The sequence below is a fragment of the Cajanus cajan genome, chromosome 10 (genome assembly GCF_000230855.2).
Source record: "Cajanus cajan strain Asha chromosome 10, NIPB_CcT2T_4, whole genome shotgun sequence".
NCBI classification, from domain to species: Eukaryota; Viridiplantae; Streptophyta; class Magnoliopsida; order Fabales; family Fabaceae; genus Cajanus; species Cajanus cajan.
Window position 1 is genome coordinate 33,026,226 of NC_138526.1, and position 18,085 is coordinate 33,044,310.

An 18,085-nucleotide genomic window follows, 5' to 3' on the forward strand; every position below is an offset into this window, starting at 1 on the left:
CGCCAACATGCTCAATCTTAGCAGGAATTTGTGGCTCAAGGGGTCAAGTGATCAACACAATCTTGAACATGGAATTGCAATTGGACTGTTGCTACTTAGGTATAATAGTTGGCTATCTGAGTCAACTTTTAACACGAGATAAGTGAAACAATGATGAAAGTTACACAAGAAGCAGCAAGAGAATTGTGAGAGGCCGTGAAAATGGGAACAAAACAGGATTCGACATAAGAGCAAAGGGAGATCAAGTCTAACCTTATACCATATAAAAATATACAGACAATGGTTTCATCCCACACATGTTAATTTATTTATTATTAGTGAAGAGCATAAAATAAAAATACAATGAATAAAATCCCTAAATATAGCTATACAATATTTCCAAGTTTCCCTATGCACATAAAATCAAATGAGATCTTTAACAATTTCCAAAAGCCTCTTAAGCTTTTGGAATAGTGGATAAACCCCTTTAGGTGCTAGGATGCAAAACTTGTAACTTAGAGCTTAATACAAAGTAGGTGGGCGATAGATATGGGGTGTTGGACTGTTGGTTGCCCCCAAAAAGTAGCTCTCCTAGTTATCATTCAAGCTTTTGCTAGATGCATCAATCTTATGGGTCTGACGCATCATAATTACATTTTGGCCTTGGGTTCCCTGTTTAGTAGGTTGGTCGCATAATGCCATGAGTTGAGCACGTGAGCAAACCTTTTTAGCTTCAAATTAGATGGGTTGGGACTTGGGCGCACCATGAGCATGTTAGGCGCATGAAATTATCCCGATTGCTGTTCCATGTTCCTCGATCATTTTACCTACATTGAAAAGTTAAAAAAGTTAGAATATTCATTTTATTTATTCATTGAACAATTTCAAAATACCACATGAAAATGCACCCAATCAAGTTATGTTTTCGCATTATTTCATCAAGTTATTGCATTAAAATAGGTAAAAAATCTCTATAAATATACATGTGTTATGGATTTATTACCCTCACGCTTGAGACAACAACTTAAACTTGAAATTTATAGGATTAGACATGTATAAGTAGTTTGAAAGGTTAACTTAGATAACAATTGTTAAGATAAACTCTAATACTATCAACATTGGTTAGCACAAGTAATAGCGACTTATGTCCTTTAATCAAGTTGTCCAAGGTGCGAATCTTAACCTTGGGATTGAAATACACTATGTTGAAAGAGAAATATCCACCTTCATTCACGGTCCCTGACAAAGATTAATCAAAATTTGTGAGTTTAATTCAACCTCAAAAACTAGCTTATCAAAAGAGAGTTACCTATTATATATATTATTTGGATTATATCACTAAGATCTCTAATAGAAAGAAAACCCCTAGAGCTAGAGATGTTGCACCTAAGACAAATCCTTCTACAACTAAATAATTAACCATAACCAAGGCAAATTGGAGAAGAAAAAACATACCACTACCTAATTTCATACATGAACTAAATAGAACACTGATTTATTTGTTTTCAATTATTATTATCTGAAAAGTCTTTAAAGTAATAATTTAATGGTGTATGACATAATTTGTAGCTGGAACGGGATTGAAAATTTCTCAACGTAGATTCTTAGCATTGCATACCTATTAATATAAAAAGCAAAACTAGTTAGAATGTTTTCAGGAAAGAAAGAGAAATACCTACAAACAAATTTGATGGAGTAAAACAGAATTCTTGAATTACTTAAAATGATTTGTAGAATGAGCTTTTAACCGAAGGTTGATGGACAGAAATCAAAATGACATTATATCTTCAACTGCAATTTTAATCCAAGAAAGCAACTCAAAAAGAAGATAGAGAAAGGACTTAGGGAGAAAATCCATGTTGACTACTAAGAATTGTTTACAAGAAACTACTAAGTGACGTGCATTCTAAACAGACCAAACATAAGATTATAATCCTAAAAGAGCAACAGGTTTTCTCTAACCTCCACCACAACAAGCTTTGAAGGAGCGCGCCTCACCTCACCTCAGGTCCTTCAGTTGCCTACAATCAATATATAGATGAGACAAACAAGTATTAATAAATCACATGGTCGTAAAATTTTGTTTTGATTAGCTTATTTTGTGTTTAAAATACCATATAATCAAAATCTTACTAAACAAGCTTTTGAAAACAGAAAATGTTACCTGAAAATTAAGGTACTCAAAACATGCACTTATCAACAATGCAAATGAATCCCCTCCCCCTGTCTTGGTCTTCCCATCTCCCTAGTTTCTTAGTTTTTTATCTTGTCACCCAATTAATTTACTGGTTCCTTACACTTGCGTAGGGATATGATTATAATCACGTGTCTACCCATGGCTGCTACAAGGACTTCTCTATAAACTAAATGAAAAAGAGATTGATGAGTTTTGTGGCATATTGAGTTACTTCAACTCACTGCTTTCTTTCGTCTCTTATTTATGAGGAAATGTTTTTACCCTACTATAAGAGAAAACTTAGTCCCACATTGGTTTAGCCCAAGCTCATTTTCACATAGCTTAGTAGCTTAGTCCCACATTGAGCACATTACACATTTTTCATTTTTCACTCTCCTATATAAAGGAAGTTGTATCACCTCTTTTTATATGAAAATTTCAAATTAATTTCAGCAAGTTTTTACTAAATGCTTCCAGTTTGTATTTTAGATTTTCTATTATGGTATCAGAGCTCTTGATCTCAAGAGCTCTGGTGATTCTTTGCTGCTATGGCTAGGGGGAATAACAATTTCAATGGAGGAGGAGGTGCAGGATCATCTGTCACGCTTCCACAAAATCCAGCACATCCTTTGAGTGTGTATTACATACATCCTGGTGAGAATCCTTCCATGCCTTTAACTACTCCTCTACTATCGGTTAAGAACTATCATAGTTGGGCAAGAGCCATGAAACGTTCACTCATATCAAAAAAACAAATTCTAAGAACTATCATAGTTGGGCAAGAGCCATGAAACGTTCACTCATATCAAAAAAACAAATTCAAATTCGTCAATGGCACAATGCCAATGCCTACCAGTTTTGATCCCAGCTTTGATGCTTGGGAGAGGTGTAACAATCTTGTTTTGTCTTGGATTTTTAATTCTGTGGAACCACAAATCGCACAAAGCGTATTGCTAAAGACTCGCTTTGCTCAAGGAGACAAAGTGAGGATCTTTGAGCTACAACAAGAATTAGCATCAATGAAGCAAGGTAGTAACTCAGTGACACAGTACTTCACAGAGATCACCATCTTGTGGGAAGAACTTGACAATTACAGGCCTCTTCCTGACTGCACATGTGCTGTTGCATGCCTCTGTGAGACAGGTAAAAATGGTAAAATATACAAAAATGAAGACTACATAATGAAATTTCTTAGTGGCTTGAATGATGAGTTTGAGGTTGTAAAAACTCAAATCCTCATGATGGAGCCATTTCCAGATATAGACAAGACTTATTCACTTGTTATTCAACATGAGAGAAGGCTCAACTCTAGTTCTAGTGGCAATATAGAGGAAACACAAGTTTTCATCAATGCAACAGAAAGCAAAAGGCCTTTTGGTAGAGGTAGAGGAGGTTATAATGGTTCTGCTGGCAGAGGAAACTTAAAAATTTGCAGCTATTACGAGAAGACAGGACATACAGTGGAAGTCTGTTATAAGAAGCACAGTTATCCAGGAGGCTCTAGAGGGAAGAATTATAGTTCAAATCATGTTATTGGTGAAGGTTTGGACAACTCAATAGAGGAACAACAGACAATAAAGGGTGATGATGCATCAGATCATGTGTCCTTGACTAAAGAGCAGTATCAAAACATCATGCATTTGCTTCAACAATCAAACATCACTGGTAATACCTTAAACACTCAAATAGCAGCCGTAAGTTCCACCCATTCTATGCCTGAAAAATCACAAACCACCTCCAATTCAGGTAAGTCCTTTGTCTTTTCTCTTCATTCCAGTAAACATAATGTTTGGATATTGGATTCTGGAGCTTCAGATCATACATGCTCAGATAAATCACTATTCACTTCCTTAGAACCTCTCACTGATCATTCTATTACTGTTAAACTCCCTAATGGGAACACAGTTGTGCCTTCACACATTGGCCAAATTTTTCTGTTAACCTCATTTCAATCTCTAAGCTCACCACAACACTGAATTGTGCAGTTATCTTACTTCCACATGTTTGCTATATTCAGGATTTGACAACTATGAAGATGATTGGTTCTGCTGAGGCATTGGATGGATTATATTTCATGCAAGTTTCCAAGCATCAGACACAAGCTAACCTAGCAGAAGCTACATCCAGTTCTTTTCCTAATACAGCTTTGTGGCACTTTAGGCTAGGACATATTTCTTTTTCAAAAATGAATCAAATGATTGCTTTGTATCCATACTTACAGAATTCTAATAAAAGACATATATGTGACATTTGTCACTTTGCTAGACAAAGAAGACTCCCTTATTCAGATAGTTTACATAATGCATCCAAACCTTTTGATTTATTACATCTAGATGTTTGGGGCCCTTTAAAACCAAATCCATACAGAATCATAAATATTTCCTGACCATTCTGGATGATTATAGTAGGTATCTGTGGGTGATTTTTTTAAAACACAAATCTGAAACAGAAGTTCATCTTAGAAGTTTTACTCAAATGGTAGAAACTCAGTTCAATACTACAATCAAAACAATTTGGACAGATAATGGTTCTGAATTCTTTCTTGCTTCCTTTTATAGGGACAAAGGAATCATACATCAAACTACTTGTGTAGAGACCCCCCAACAGAATGGGAGGGTTGAAAGAAGGCACCAACACATTTTAAATGTTGCTAGGAGCCTTTTTTTTCAAGCAAACTTACCTAAAACTTTTTGGAGCCTAGCTGTTGGTCATGTTGTTCATTTAATCAATCGAATTCCTACAGAACTATTGGGAGGACACTCTCCTCATCAACTTTTATATGATGAACAACCTGACTTGTCATACCTTAAGGTTTTTGGGTGTTTGTGTTACATTTCAACTCTTGTTGCTCATAGATCCAAATTTGATCATAGAAGTCATAAATGCATTTTTGTTGGTTATAAATCTCATACCAAAGGTTTTCTGGTTTATGATATGCATACAAAGCAAGTGTTTGTTTCCAGGAATGTTGTATTTGAAGAATTTGTTTTTCCTTGTTCTTTAAGTGCCACAACATCAACAAATAAACATCCTATGCCTATCTGCATTCCAGTACCTCACACTAATCCTTCTCCTATAGATTCTGCTAACCCCATAACTCCACTTTCTCCATCAGACAACAATCCTTCTTCTGACCATTCACAATCAGACACCTCACTCACACCCCTTTCCTCTCTAACAGTTAATTCACCTTCTGCACCACCTGTCAGAAAATCCACTAGACACAAAACCAAACCATCCTACTTGCAAGACTATCAATGTAATTCATCCATCATTCCTCAGCAGCATCATTCAGGTAGTTTCTATCCTATTCACTCTTTTGTTTCTCTTGCTAGTTTATCCTACCTCTTACCACGAAGCCAGTAAGCATGATTGTTGGAAGCAAGCCATGGCTGCAGAGATCACTGCTCTTGAGCTCAATGGCACTTGGTCCTTGGTGCCTCTCCCATCTGGAGTTATTCCTATAGGAAACAAATGGGTATACAAAATAAAAAGGAAATCTGATGGCAGCATTGAGAGATATAAAGCAAGGCTGGTTGCTAAGGGTTACCATCAAGTGGAAGGGCTTGATTATTTGGATACTTTTTCACCAGTGGCAAAACTCACAACAATCAGGGTCATTTTAGTTTTGGCAGCCTCACAGTTGGCATCTTCATCAGCTAGATGTAAATAATGCTTTTCTCCATGGTGACCTCCATGAAGACATTTACATAACCATTCCACAAGGTTTGACAGTACCTTCTTCAAACTTGGTTTGTAAACTAACTAAGTCTCTCTATGACTTAAAGCAGGCAAGCAGGCAATGATTTGAGAAGCTCTCTACTTTTCTTCTTAAACTTGGTTTCCAGCAAGTAGCTACTGATCACACCTTGTTTCTTAAATTTGGTGTCTCTTGTTTCATTGGGTTGTTAATCTATGTGGATGATGTAATTCTTTTTGGCAACTCTCTTGATACATTCCCTGCTATCAAGACTCAATTACATACAACCTTTGGAATTAAGGACTTGGGAATTCTCAAGTATTTTCTGGGCTTAGAGGTTGCACACTCTTCTGCTGGTATTACCCTTTCACAAAGGAGGTATTGCTTGGACTTATTGCAGGACTCTTCTCTCTTGGACTGCAAACCAACAACTACACCATTGGATCCTGTTATCAGACTTCACCAAGACAATGGTCAATCCTTTTTTGATGTTTCCTCTTATAGAAGGCTTGTGGGGCGTCTTTTGTACTTAACTTCCACTCGCCTAGATATTGCCTTTGCCACTCAACAGGTGGGCCAGTTCATGAGTTCCCCTACTTTGTCTCATCACAAGGCTGCTGTGAGAATTCTTAGATATCTTAAACGTGCTCCTGGATTGGGGCTGTTCTTTCCGCGGGATTCTTTCCTTCAACTACGAGGCTTCTCAAATGCTGACTAGGGTGGTTGTGTGGATTCCCGTAGGTCTATTTCAGGGCATTGTTTCTTCATTGGCAACTCTCTCATCAGTTGGAAATCTAAGAAGCAGTTGATAGTTGCTCGTTCTTCTGCTGAAGCAGAATATAGAGCCTTAGCCTCAGCAACTTGTGAACTCCAATGGCTCCAATTCCTCCTTGATGACTTGCAGATTACTCCTCACAAATCTCCTATATTTTTCTGTGATAACCAGAGTGCTTTACACATTGCACATAATCCTGTCTTCCATGAGCGTACAAAACACCTTGAGATTGATTGTCACTTGGTTCGTGAGAAGGTTCAAGCAGGCTTGCTCAGACTTTTGCCCATCTCCTCTCAAGATTAGCTGGCAAACTTCTTTACTAAGGCTTTACTTCCTAAGACTTCCTCTATCTCCTATCCAAGCTTGGAGTGTTAGATATTTTTCACCCTCCAACTTGCGGGGGGTATCAGAGAAAACTTAGTCCCACATTGGTTTAGTCGAAGCTCATTTTCACATAGCTTAGTAGCTTAGTCCCACATTGGGCACATTACACATTTTTCATTTTTCACTCTCCTATATAAAGGAAGTTTTATCACCTCTTTCTATATGAAAAATTCAAATTAATTTCAGCAAGTTTTTACAAAATGCTTCCAGTTTATATATTAGATTTTCTGTTACCCCATATGTATTTTTTTAATCAAAAATACTATCTGACAAAAAAAAAAACTCCTGCAGATTAGGAAATGCTTAGCAGTATTGAAAACGTTAGAAAATCTTCAAATAAAATAATCAGGAAGTTACATAAAATGGAAGTACTTGAACTGTTTTTCTTTAAGTTATTTGAAAAAGGGGAATTGTATAGAGCTGTCATCTCAACAAAACCAGCATGAAATAATAATTGCAAAATGGAAAAAACAAATATTGACAAAGAAATGGAAAGAATACTAAAATATAAATATATAATATAGGACATTTTTAATGTCCCTAATTAAGCATATTTTGCCTTTCATAATTTAATGAAAAAGAAGAAAAGAACCAGTTTTGGGATTCATATTAAAATTATAGAGGTAATTTTAGAACATTCAAAATATAAAAAAAAAAGTGACAGATGTCTCAGCATACCTAATGTGGCAGGTTTTAGCTCCTAAAATATTTTAGTATATGCCACCTAAATCTCCTGCACTATGAATCATCTTGAAGAATATTAAATCACCTAAAGCAATTGTTGCTTTCTTGGTTAAGTTGAATAGAAGCAGAATAAATTAACTGCACTAGTGCATCATCAAATTCTTCAAGTTCACCCGAATCTCGTAATTGACGATATGAAGGAGCAATGAGATTTGCGGCAATGTCAACCAACTTCCACAAAGAGAGATTATAAGCCATGTTGATTATTTTAATGGACAGTTGCCTGGAAGAATCAAGACAAGACATTATCACATTCCAGCAGGCTTCCTGAATATCTTCCAAAATCCAGAACTCAGCAAGCCAACAAAGCTCCACATATGGTTGTAGATTAAATAGCTTTTCTTCATCATCCATATTATCCCACACACATCCAGAGGGAGGATTAGGCAGCTCATCAGAATAAAACCACTGCACTAATTTAACCAATGCTTCCCAGCTAATATCAACTTTTATGACTTGTGAATGACTGCAAGAATGAAAAACATTAAGAAAGATCCTTACGGGAACAGAGAAGGCAATCAAAATGCATAGGGACACAAAAGTTGAAGCAAATAGAGAAGGCTTGAATAATATCTATATAGAAATGAAAATTTCTTGCATCTAATTTCTAAGGATCTCCCAGACTAGCATGAGAGTTCAAACATGGGATGACATGAACATAACAATGCAAACCATGATGAAGACAGACATGATTCCAAGTCACTTTCAACCAATTCTCAGATTAGATTATTTTGAACTCAAGACCAAGAACATGCATCAGTGAGTTTCCAAAGGCTACTTAACTAGAACATGCTTGTGAAAGAAGATTTACATCTCACGCCTAGTTAGGATCCAATTGCAAGATGTGAGACTTGAGTCTCACATTAGAAGTATGGGATTCTAATGTGGGATTTATAAGGCCTTGGGCTCCCAAGGTTCTTCTCAAGCCTTAATCAGTTTCCCATAAAACAAGTTGCATAGATGTTGTCAACAAGAATAAGATATATACATTATACACCCATGCATGTCTTCGAAACATGTACATGTTCGGTTTTCATGAGCTCCAGCTTGAACAATAGGCAAGCTTTTAATTAAAACCTCTGGTTTCATTTTAATCACTTGTATATCAGAAAAACTATAAAATAGATCAATTATTGATGTCTTGATCAATAATCACCTTTCTTGCATTCCTGACCGGAACAAACCTTGTAAATAATCACAACCAGCCTGCAATATGACTTTATGAACATGCATATGGGGTACTTTGTCAGAACAAATATTGCATGTCCACCCAACAAGTTCAGTTGATTTAGCTACCAACATGACATCCCTGAAAAGAGATTGACAATATCAGAATTTCTGTCCCAAACTTGCAAACAAATGTTAGCAATGTCACTCGTACTATCTTCATTGTATACTAAGTAGAAACCCTTTACATGCCCTAAATCAAAAGTCAATAAATATATAATCAATAAGAAAGCTAGTTTAGCTAGTATTTCTTACTACAACCTTGATAATACAATTGCATTTAGCAACTTGTTCCAACTCCAATAGTCCTTTTAGAAACATAATTCATTTTAAAACACAGAATGAACCATACAAACTATTAAGTTGAAGGCTACTATTTAAGTGTACATGAAATAATGTACAGATTTTGTGGGAAATAATGATAAAAGTAGAAATAAACAAAAAAGAAAATGCAAGAATACACCAATCACATGCAATTTCAATATATTTTTATAAGAAGATGATCAAGAAGCAAACCATACGAAAAACAACTTCCAGCTGAACCAAGAGCTGAAGTAAGATTATAGCTGGGGAAAGGTGTGCCCCACTTTGGATGTTGTCTATTAAGCATTTGCAAGAGAGGCTGTAGATTGCAGCGCTTAGCAAGGATTTTCAGCTTCTTTACTGTTTCTTCTGCTGCATGTAAGCATCCCAAGTACACATATTCCAATAACAACACCAATGCTTCATAATCAACATGAGAAGATAATCGAACTTCTCTCATGGTCTCTCCAACAAACTTATCTGTTACCGCTTCAGTACTCTTCCTACTAGGTAACAATTGAGGAGGCAGCAGTGATGGACAGCGAACAGCAAGAATAACAATATGAACACTCATACAATCCCCATTTGCTACAACAAGCTTCATATCAGAGTATTCTTCCTTATTGAGTGATTTCCCAATCCTTTTGGCTAATTTGTTTGGGAACCCGTAGCATCCAAAATAAGTTAGAATATAAGATACATACCATCTCACCCCAGGACTGAAAGAGTTGTTGCTACAGATCTCATTAAGTTTGCTAACTAACTGAGCTCTAATGTTTGTCACCTCTCTAGAAAATTGCTGAGGATCATCTCGTAGAAGGTCACACTGATGAAGGATTTCAGTTAAGCCCAACAAACTATAAAATAAGAGAACATTGGAACCTTCCCAATCTTCTTCACCAAAACAGCAACAAGACCTTTCAAGGCCTGCTGTATGCCTTTCTACATGAATGTCATTACATAAGCATCGTTTCACAAGAAGAACAATTGCCTTTATCCCTTTGCTCTCAACAAGACATCTTTGATATTGTGGTAAACTTGAAAGACAAAGCAACCCAATTAAATTAATAACCAGTTGAAGTTTATCAAATGATCCATAGCTTTCCAAAGATGATGTATAATCTAGAGTATGTATTAAGCTTTTAAAGCATGGCACGCCCTTCACCTTCAGTAAATCTGACAATAAGAATCTAGTATGTGAGGAGATGGTATTACATGGAGAATGAATCATCATTAGAACAGCCCTCGATACTGGTTCACTTTGAAAATGATTATCAATATCCTTTTGACATATTCGGCACCATTTTTCAAGTGTATCCACAAAACTCAAGCTATAGACAAAGGGGAAATTAGAATTGGTAAATTTGGAGAGCATAAACACAATGAAGGTGAAATAAAAGTTCGGCTGTAAAATTCCAGAAATATAATCAACAGTAGTAATAAGAAACTGAGATATAGGATATATTATAAAAGATTTAATTAATCTTTTGGTTCCTCTACCTGCACCAACTTTTTGTTTTAGTTGCTATACTTAAAGTTCTACATTTTAGTTCATATACAAACAAATTTATTTATGTTTTAGTCCTTCTCCATTTTGTGGCAGTTTGAACTTGCCAAAAAACTGACAATAGAGACTTAAACATAAAAAATTAAAAATAAATAAGTTAATGCTCGCATAGGGACTAGAATGTAGTGTTTTAAGATATAGGAACTAAAACAAAAAGTTGGTGCAGGTGAAAGGACCAAAAGATTAATTAAACCATTATAATATCAATGTGTATACATATTAAATCCATCAATAATTGATAATGAAAGGAATACAATTTACCATGCACATGTAATTAGTAAGTTGATGCAGAGCTCATTTCCATGGGTGTAAGGGTTTAAATTTTCTCCACAGTGAATTGTAAGCCACCCAAGAATGTCCCACACATAACTCCTAAGACCAAAATTATAATTGGCTTTTAATCCCTCTTTCGCCATGGTTATTTGTTTTTCCATTGACAAGACAGGTTCAGACAATTGGTCTTGAATATTTCCAATCAGAAGATTAAGGAGGACTTTGTCAATTCCTTTTTTCCAAAAATTAATATGATGATCACCTGCCCAACGAGTTATTAGAGCCAACTGGCATGCTTCCACTGACAAAAACCCATGGTTGTTCCCAATTTTTTTAGAACTCAACCCAGTTTCTCTCATCCCACGAATTATGGCATCAACAAGAGCTTCACCACACAAACCAACCACTTTTAAACAATTTTCTTGGGATCTCTGAATAGAAAAAACCAATCTTGGTTAGGAGTAATACTTTACATTACAGTGATCATCTTAGAGAACAATGAAACATTACCAATAGACATTGAGCAAGCCTAAACCCCTCTATCTGAACAACATGAGGGTTTGATTTTCCCATCGCCTGCACAAACATTTGTGGAAATATTTCTCCATCCTCTATAAGTTTTCTTGCTACAGAATCACATAAAGCTGGTAAAAAAATGAAAATTAGTTGGTTTAAATACTTGAGAATGTATGATAACAAGGAAAAGTTTTTTGTTTGTAATGGAGGGTGGATGGATATTTTAATACCTAAAGACGTGTACAACTTTAAAAGTACAAGTTTAATAGAACCATCCGTCCTTGTATGCATATTTGCTAAACCTTTCATAAGTATAACATCATTAAAAACAGGGAATCTAGATGGAGGCCAGCGCCACAATATTGTGCTCAAAAGCAAAGTCATATCTTCAAAATATTCAATTTTCTTTGCACCTTCAGCAAAATCTTTTATATTTCCAACAATACGAATGGAAGTCTCTGTTTCTTTCAATGCTTCCATAACTTCCTTCTCACTTGTAGCACTCAAATTTGAGATTACCAAATTCAAAGCAGTAGCACAGGGTATTGCAACTTCTACTTGATGCGAAGATAGCAAGGATGACAAACAATAAACAAGATCCAATATATGTGGTTGCAATAGTGTATTAGGTAAAACACTAACTAACTTCACTGCCACATTTGATGCCATGGTTAACAAGGCTTCACTTTTGCATTGAAGAATCCATAATAATGCTCCCAAAATATCGGCAACAGATTCCTGCAGAAGTAAAGCAATGTAGTAAAGTACACATTTCAATGTTATTGAATATATCAGACTAATTCATCTATATCAAACCATTCTACACAAATATATATATATATATATATATATATATATATATATATATATATATTATATTTATTTATGTGTGTGTCTCATAATTCACAAAGTATTACATCAGTAACTAGTTTCAAAAAGTATTTGTTTGATTTGAGAAATTGTATTTTGTTTTTATTTTCTGCTTTCACTTTGTTTCCCATTTTCAAAAGTTTGTATTGGAAATCAATAAAAACGTCTTATTATTGTTCTCCATTTTCACTTTTTCTTGTACTTTAGAGACAAGAAAATATGTGAAAATAGAATATGTTTTCTCACATCAAATGGACCCTAAGGAAATGCTTTCTTAATTTATTTATGAGTAACTACGCTATGTAGTGTCAGTGTAACATTCTTTCTACATTTGACAGTGCATAGAAATTAAACTCTAATTAACTCTTATTGTATTTGTAATTAACTCCTTGTAATTATTTCGCTGATGTAACTTAATCCTAACTTCCTAAGTATTTTAAGTACAATTGGCTCAAGCAAATTCATAGGTGGTTCACATATACCGTTAACTATACTTAACACACTGCCCAAAAAAAAACAAAAAGTTAAGTAAACAATGCACCTTAACAATAGCATGACGTGCTGCACGTGCATCTCCCGATGAGGAATCAAGAATCGCACTAATCGATCGTAGCACATTTTTCTGCACTTCAATGTTGGCGCACTGCCACTTCCATTTATTTGTCTTCTCGTCAAAATGTCTGCAAAAAAATATTCACTAAGAATCACAACAACAATTCACTAAATGAAAACACAGTTCAATCAATCACTTTGAGCCCCCCAAGTTTAAATGATGTGTAGCAGTTTGCCCAGTTTGTGAAAAGCCAACAAGATAGAAAATTTAAGGAAAAAATGGCGGAATAAGAAATTAGAAGACAGTGGGGGTGCGAGTTGAGACCTGGTGCCGAGGTTTAAGGCGTGGAGAAGACGGCGATGTAGGGTCTGCATATGCGAACTGAAGCTGCGATCGCTCTCTCTGCCAGATTTCATGGTCTCTTCGTTTTATGAGAGAATTCGAGAAATTGAGAATCGAATGGGAGATGAAATTGAATTGTGTTGCAGAGAGAAGCTCTAAATTTAGCTCTGGAAGTTTAAACTCCGCCAAACTCCTCCTTCTAGCAAACTCTATAATTTGTTTGCACAAAAGACATAAGAGAATGATAAAAAATAAATGAACAAAATCCGAAAGTTGACCATTTGTATTCCTAAAATATGTTGATTTTCTATCTATATACGTGTAACTGTATAGAGTAGGATATGATAAGATGGAAAAAATAAGAAAGAATAGATAAAAATGTAATAAATTTTAATTCTATCTAATATTTAATGTATATTATGATAATAATAAATTAGGTAATATTATTATATTATATATTTTATTTTTAATATAAATTATATTCAAATAATTAAAAAATTATTTCATTAATTAAAAAATAAGTCATAATTTAACTTTAACAATCTTTCAAAAATTAAATTTTGAAAAATATAATTTTAACTATATTATACAAAAATATGCTTATTTATGTAAATTATTTTCCTTAAAATTATATTAGTGGTCTCTATGTATTTTATTTAAAAATAATATAAAATAAAATAATAATAGAAGTTTTAGAATATAAATCAAATGAGATAATATATAATTAAAAAATAAAAAAAATGATTTTTAGCAAAATTAGAAATCAAAGATGGCTATAAAATAAGATGGTAGTTATTATCGATAAAGTGAATAATTAATTTTTTATACATTTTTTTTATTTTATCTCAAGAGATATGATGGTGGGAAAAAATAATATATAATAAATATGTATAAATATTTTTAAAAAAAATTGTGAAAATCAAGTGGGAGTATCCCCTTTATGTATAAGTAGAGGATTAAAGCACTATGTGTCTCTAATACTTACACACAGATAAATATTATAAGTTGTAGAAGATATAAGAAATTTTTTTTATTACATTCAATAGATATAAAGGTTCACTAAAAAGTGGAGACCAAAATGGTGATTATTAAAATGTATCTCCTTTATAATAGGTATAGATATAGAATATAGAAGAGGATAAATAATTTTTTATACATTTTTTTCTTCTATTTTATTCTTAAGAGATATGATGGTGGAAAAAAAATATTTAATAAAGGGGTATAAATGTCTAAAAAATATGGAAATTAAAGGGGGTATTCCTTTACACATAGTATAGATATAGATATATTATAGGTAAAAAATAAAATAAAGAAATTACATAATAGTGTGAATTATATTTGGAGATTTAATTATTTAAAATAGATCTAGGGATATAATGGTCTAAAAAAAAAGTAGAGACTAAAAGTACTTACACATCAAGTATCTTGTATATAGCATTTTTTTTCTCCTATTTTACCATATGAGATGTGATAACGATAAATATATATATATATATATAATAAATATCTAAAAAATGTAGAAACCAAATAAAAATATCTTTATATATACTAGTACAAAAAAGACACTTCGTGCCTGCAATATATTAAAAAAAATGAGAAGTTACTCATAAAAAAATATTATTAAAAAATAAATAAAAGATAAAATGGTGCATATAAAATAAAATAAAAATTAAATAATAAAAGTATATTAATCTAATTGGTATTATGATTAATCTATTAGTTTTAAGTTCTTAAATTTGATAATAAAAAAATTATAATTTTTTTAAAATAGAAGGATATAATGGTCCAAAAATTATGAAGATCAAGATAGTTACTAAAAAAGATATTCCTTTATATATTAGTATAGATTATTGAGATCGTAAATTTTGTTTAAAAATAATACAAAATAAAATTATAAATAATTATAAATTACTTAAGTGAAATAATATATAATTAAAAAATAATAAAGTAACTTTAAACAAAAATAAAGATCAAAGGTGATTACATAATAAGTTAATAGTTATTGTTAATAGGATGAACAATTAAATTTTTATATACATATTATTTTTTCTATTTTACCTTAAGACTTAAGAGATATAATAAAAAATATATATATACTAAAGGATATAAATGTCTAAAAATATAAAAATTAAACGAGATATCCCTTTGTATATGGTATAAATACATATAGTATAGATATAAAATATAGATAATTCTTTTTAAATTATAATTATTATTAAAATATTTTATTTAAAAGTACCTAAATAATCATTTTTAATTTATATTTTAATTAATACTAAGTTGTAAATTTATATGTCAAAGTATAATTATAAATAAGATAAAATATTGAATGCACATATTAAAATACCATATATGTATCGTAATGTATATATATCATTAAATATAATATAATATTGTACATCAGTATATAAATTAATAATATATATATATATAGTTATATGTATTATAAATTAATATTTAATATTATATATGTTATATTTATTATATTAATCATGTTATTTTGTATAATATAATATTATGACATAATAATGTATATAGAAATGAAAGATCAAGAAGAAAGTTTATTGTTCTCTATCATGTTATTTTTTAATTCAATTTCCGTTTCATGATAAGAAATACACTAAATTAATCAAGTAGATAAGATAAGGGTATGAATAAAACTAATATATTTTGTTGATGTAATAAATAATAAATTATAATTGGATAGGATAATTATATTATTTGATGGTGTCCTGAACACCAAATGGATTCTTAGTGAATAAATTGTATTTGATCCCATTGTATGCAAAAATTCATCATGCTGGTAGAACGATGGGATTAGTTTATCTCAAATCCAATGGACTAAAAGATATAGATAATTTGACAAAAAAATATATAATATATATGTATATGATTAATAAAAGATTACTAGGATTAGTCTAGTGATTAAGTGGAGAGGGGTTAAGATAGTTAGAAGTATAAAGACTTAGGTTCAATCCTCATTATGACCATTTTTGTAATCTTTTCTATTTTTATCAAAAAATATATATGATTAATAAAAGAGATATTATTTTTCGATATTTAATAATTTTAGAGTAATTTATTTCTATAAGTATCTCTAATTCAGTTTCTCTTTCATTTTATTTTATTTATTTATTTATTTATTTTTTTACTTGAATGTGATATTTAGTTTCCAAACCTTTCACCCGGAAATATTTGATCATTATCTTTATTATTTATTTTTAAATAGAAAGATATGAAGAGTTTTTCCCCCTAATAATTATAAATGTTAATTATGCAATATCATGTTTTGATGTCCACAATTTTATGAATTATTTTACCCTCTAACTAATATAAACCTATAACATATATTTTGATGAACCTCCTTGCTATTATAAAAGTGATATTTTATTTTAGTATCCACAATTTTAAAGAGTCTTTTACTCTCTAATTAATATAAACAAATATCCAATATTATAGGACAGTTGTTTGTATACTTTCATTTTTAACATTTTTATTTTTTAATAACATGGTATGGAGTGTCTCTTTTTTCCCAAGTACAATATAAAGAGGAATACGTGATAGTGTTTCATACTGCATTTGGTTGGAAGGGGGAGGGATTCTAAATTTTAGTTGTTTTTAAGAGATGAATATTGAATGGAAATGAGCAGAACATCTTATTTAATGTTGTTAGCTTCCCTCCAATATTTGAAGATTCGGAAGAGAGAGATTAAAAATATTTTGAGTGTAATGTCTACAATATCTGAATCATGTTTTGTAAAATAAAATTATAAGCGTATAAAGGTTTATTATTAGTTTTTAAAATTCACCTCTTATTTTTTCTTCTATTAAAATCTTTTATTTCCTAACTAAACATAATGTTTAATTCCTTCTTTTTTTCTCTCCTTTCTTCCATTAAAATTTCTCTTCTTATATCCTTTGAATCAAAAAGGTCATAAGTCATTTTTATCTAATTTTATTTTTATAATTACCCCCAAATCACTGAGAGCATTAACAAACTATTTTTCTTATTTTACTTTATTGGAATTTCTATTCTCACATTATATTTAAGCATTTCATAAGTAAGTGCAAATCATTGCATTTTTACTTTAATGATAAAATTTCAAGCAATGCTTATTAAATAATTTTTTATATATGATTTATTATTTTTTTGCTCTTTTCTTAATTTGATGGTGTAAAAATATTTTTTTATTCATCAACTACCATATCTTATACAAGATATAGAATTTAAATTTAAGATACACTTATGTCACTTAAGCCCACTCTAATGAAAAAAAAGGCACAATTACTTAAATATGAGATATTAAGTACCATTGTTGATAATCTAACATCATTTAATTGCATATATTTCATTATTATTTAATCCATATTTTTTATTTAAATTATTTTAATAAAATACATAAATACTTGAACAATCTCTTTTTCACTAAGTTAAATAAAAAAAAGTATAACGATAAAGATGAAAAAATATATACATTTAAAAATATATAAAATTTATTTTGTAAGTATTAGTTTCATACTAGATTTTACAAAAATGGTTTGGAAAATGGGATGAAATTTAAGGTGGACCAATGAGTTAGTGACATAGGTGATCCGTCATGTACTAAAATTGATAGTCATTAGATCAATATGGAATCACATAATTACGATGCACACTCCATATCCTATCAACATCT

The 18,085-nt window shown here is 31.7% G+C and overlaps 2 protein-coding genes across 16 annotated transcripts; one reads left to right on the top strand and one right to left on the bottom strand.

Moving 5' to 3' along the window:
* Positions 1-218: 218 nt before the first annotated feature.
* LOC109813592 (BTB/POZ domain-containing protein) lies at positions 219-13,662 on the bottom strand. 15 transcript variants are annotated; one of them, XM_083064554.1, is made up of 13 exons: positions 13,392-13,658; positions 13,056-13,194; positions 11,875-12,382; positions 11,639-11,772; positions 11,117-11,559; positions 9,507-10,619; positions 8,915-9,067; positions 7,693-8,224; positions 2,144-2,342; positions 1,942-2,000; positions 1,655-1,770; positions 1,163-1,218; positions 219-806 (listed from the first exon to the last, which is right to left on the bottom strand). In XM_083064554.1, exons 1-8 carry the CDS (start codon positions 13,481-13,483, stop codon positions 7,780-7,782), a joined length of 3,027 nt encoding a protein of 1,008 aa, XP_082920680.1. In that variant the 5' UTR covers positions 13,484-13,658; the 3' UTR covers positions 219-806; positions 1,163-1,218; positions 1,655-1,770; positions 1,942-2,000; positions 2,144-2,342; positions 7,693-7,779. The 15 variants fall into 15 exon arrangements, with proteins under 15 accessions (XP_082920680.1, XP_082920679.1, XP_082920678.1 ...); XM_083064553.1 differs by lacking the exon at positions 2,144-2,342 and adding an exon at positions 3,009-3,287; XM_083064552.1 differs by lacking the exon at positions 2,144-2,342 and having other exon boundaries at positions 1,659-1,770.
* Positions 2,604-7,265, top strand: LOC114916863 (uncharacterized). The gene is made up of 2 exons (XM_029274419.2): positions 2,604-3,901; positions 4,173-7,265. Exons 1-2 carry the CDS (start codon positions 2,995-2,997, stop codon positions 4,205-4,207), a joined length of 942 nt encoding a protein of 313 aa, XP_029130252.2. The 5' UTR covers positions 2,604-2,994; the 3' UTR covers positions 4,208-7,265.
* Positions 13,663-18,085: the final 4,423 nt, after the last annotated feature.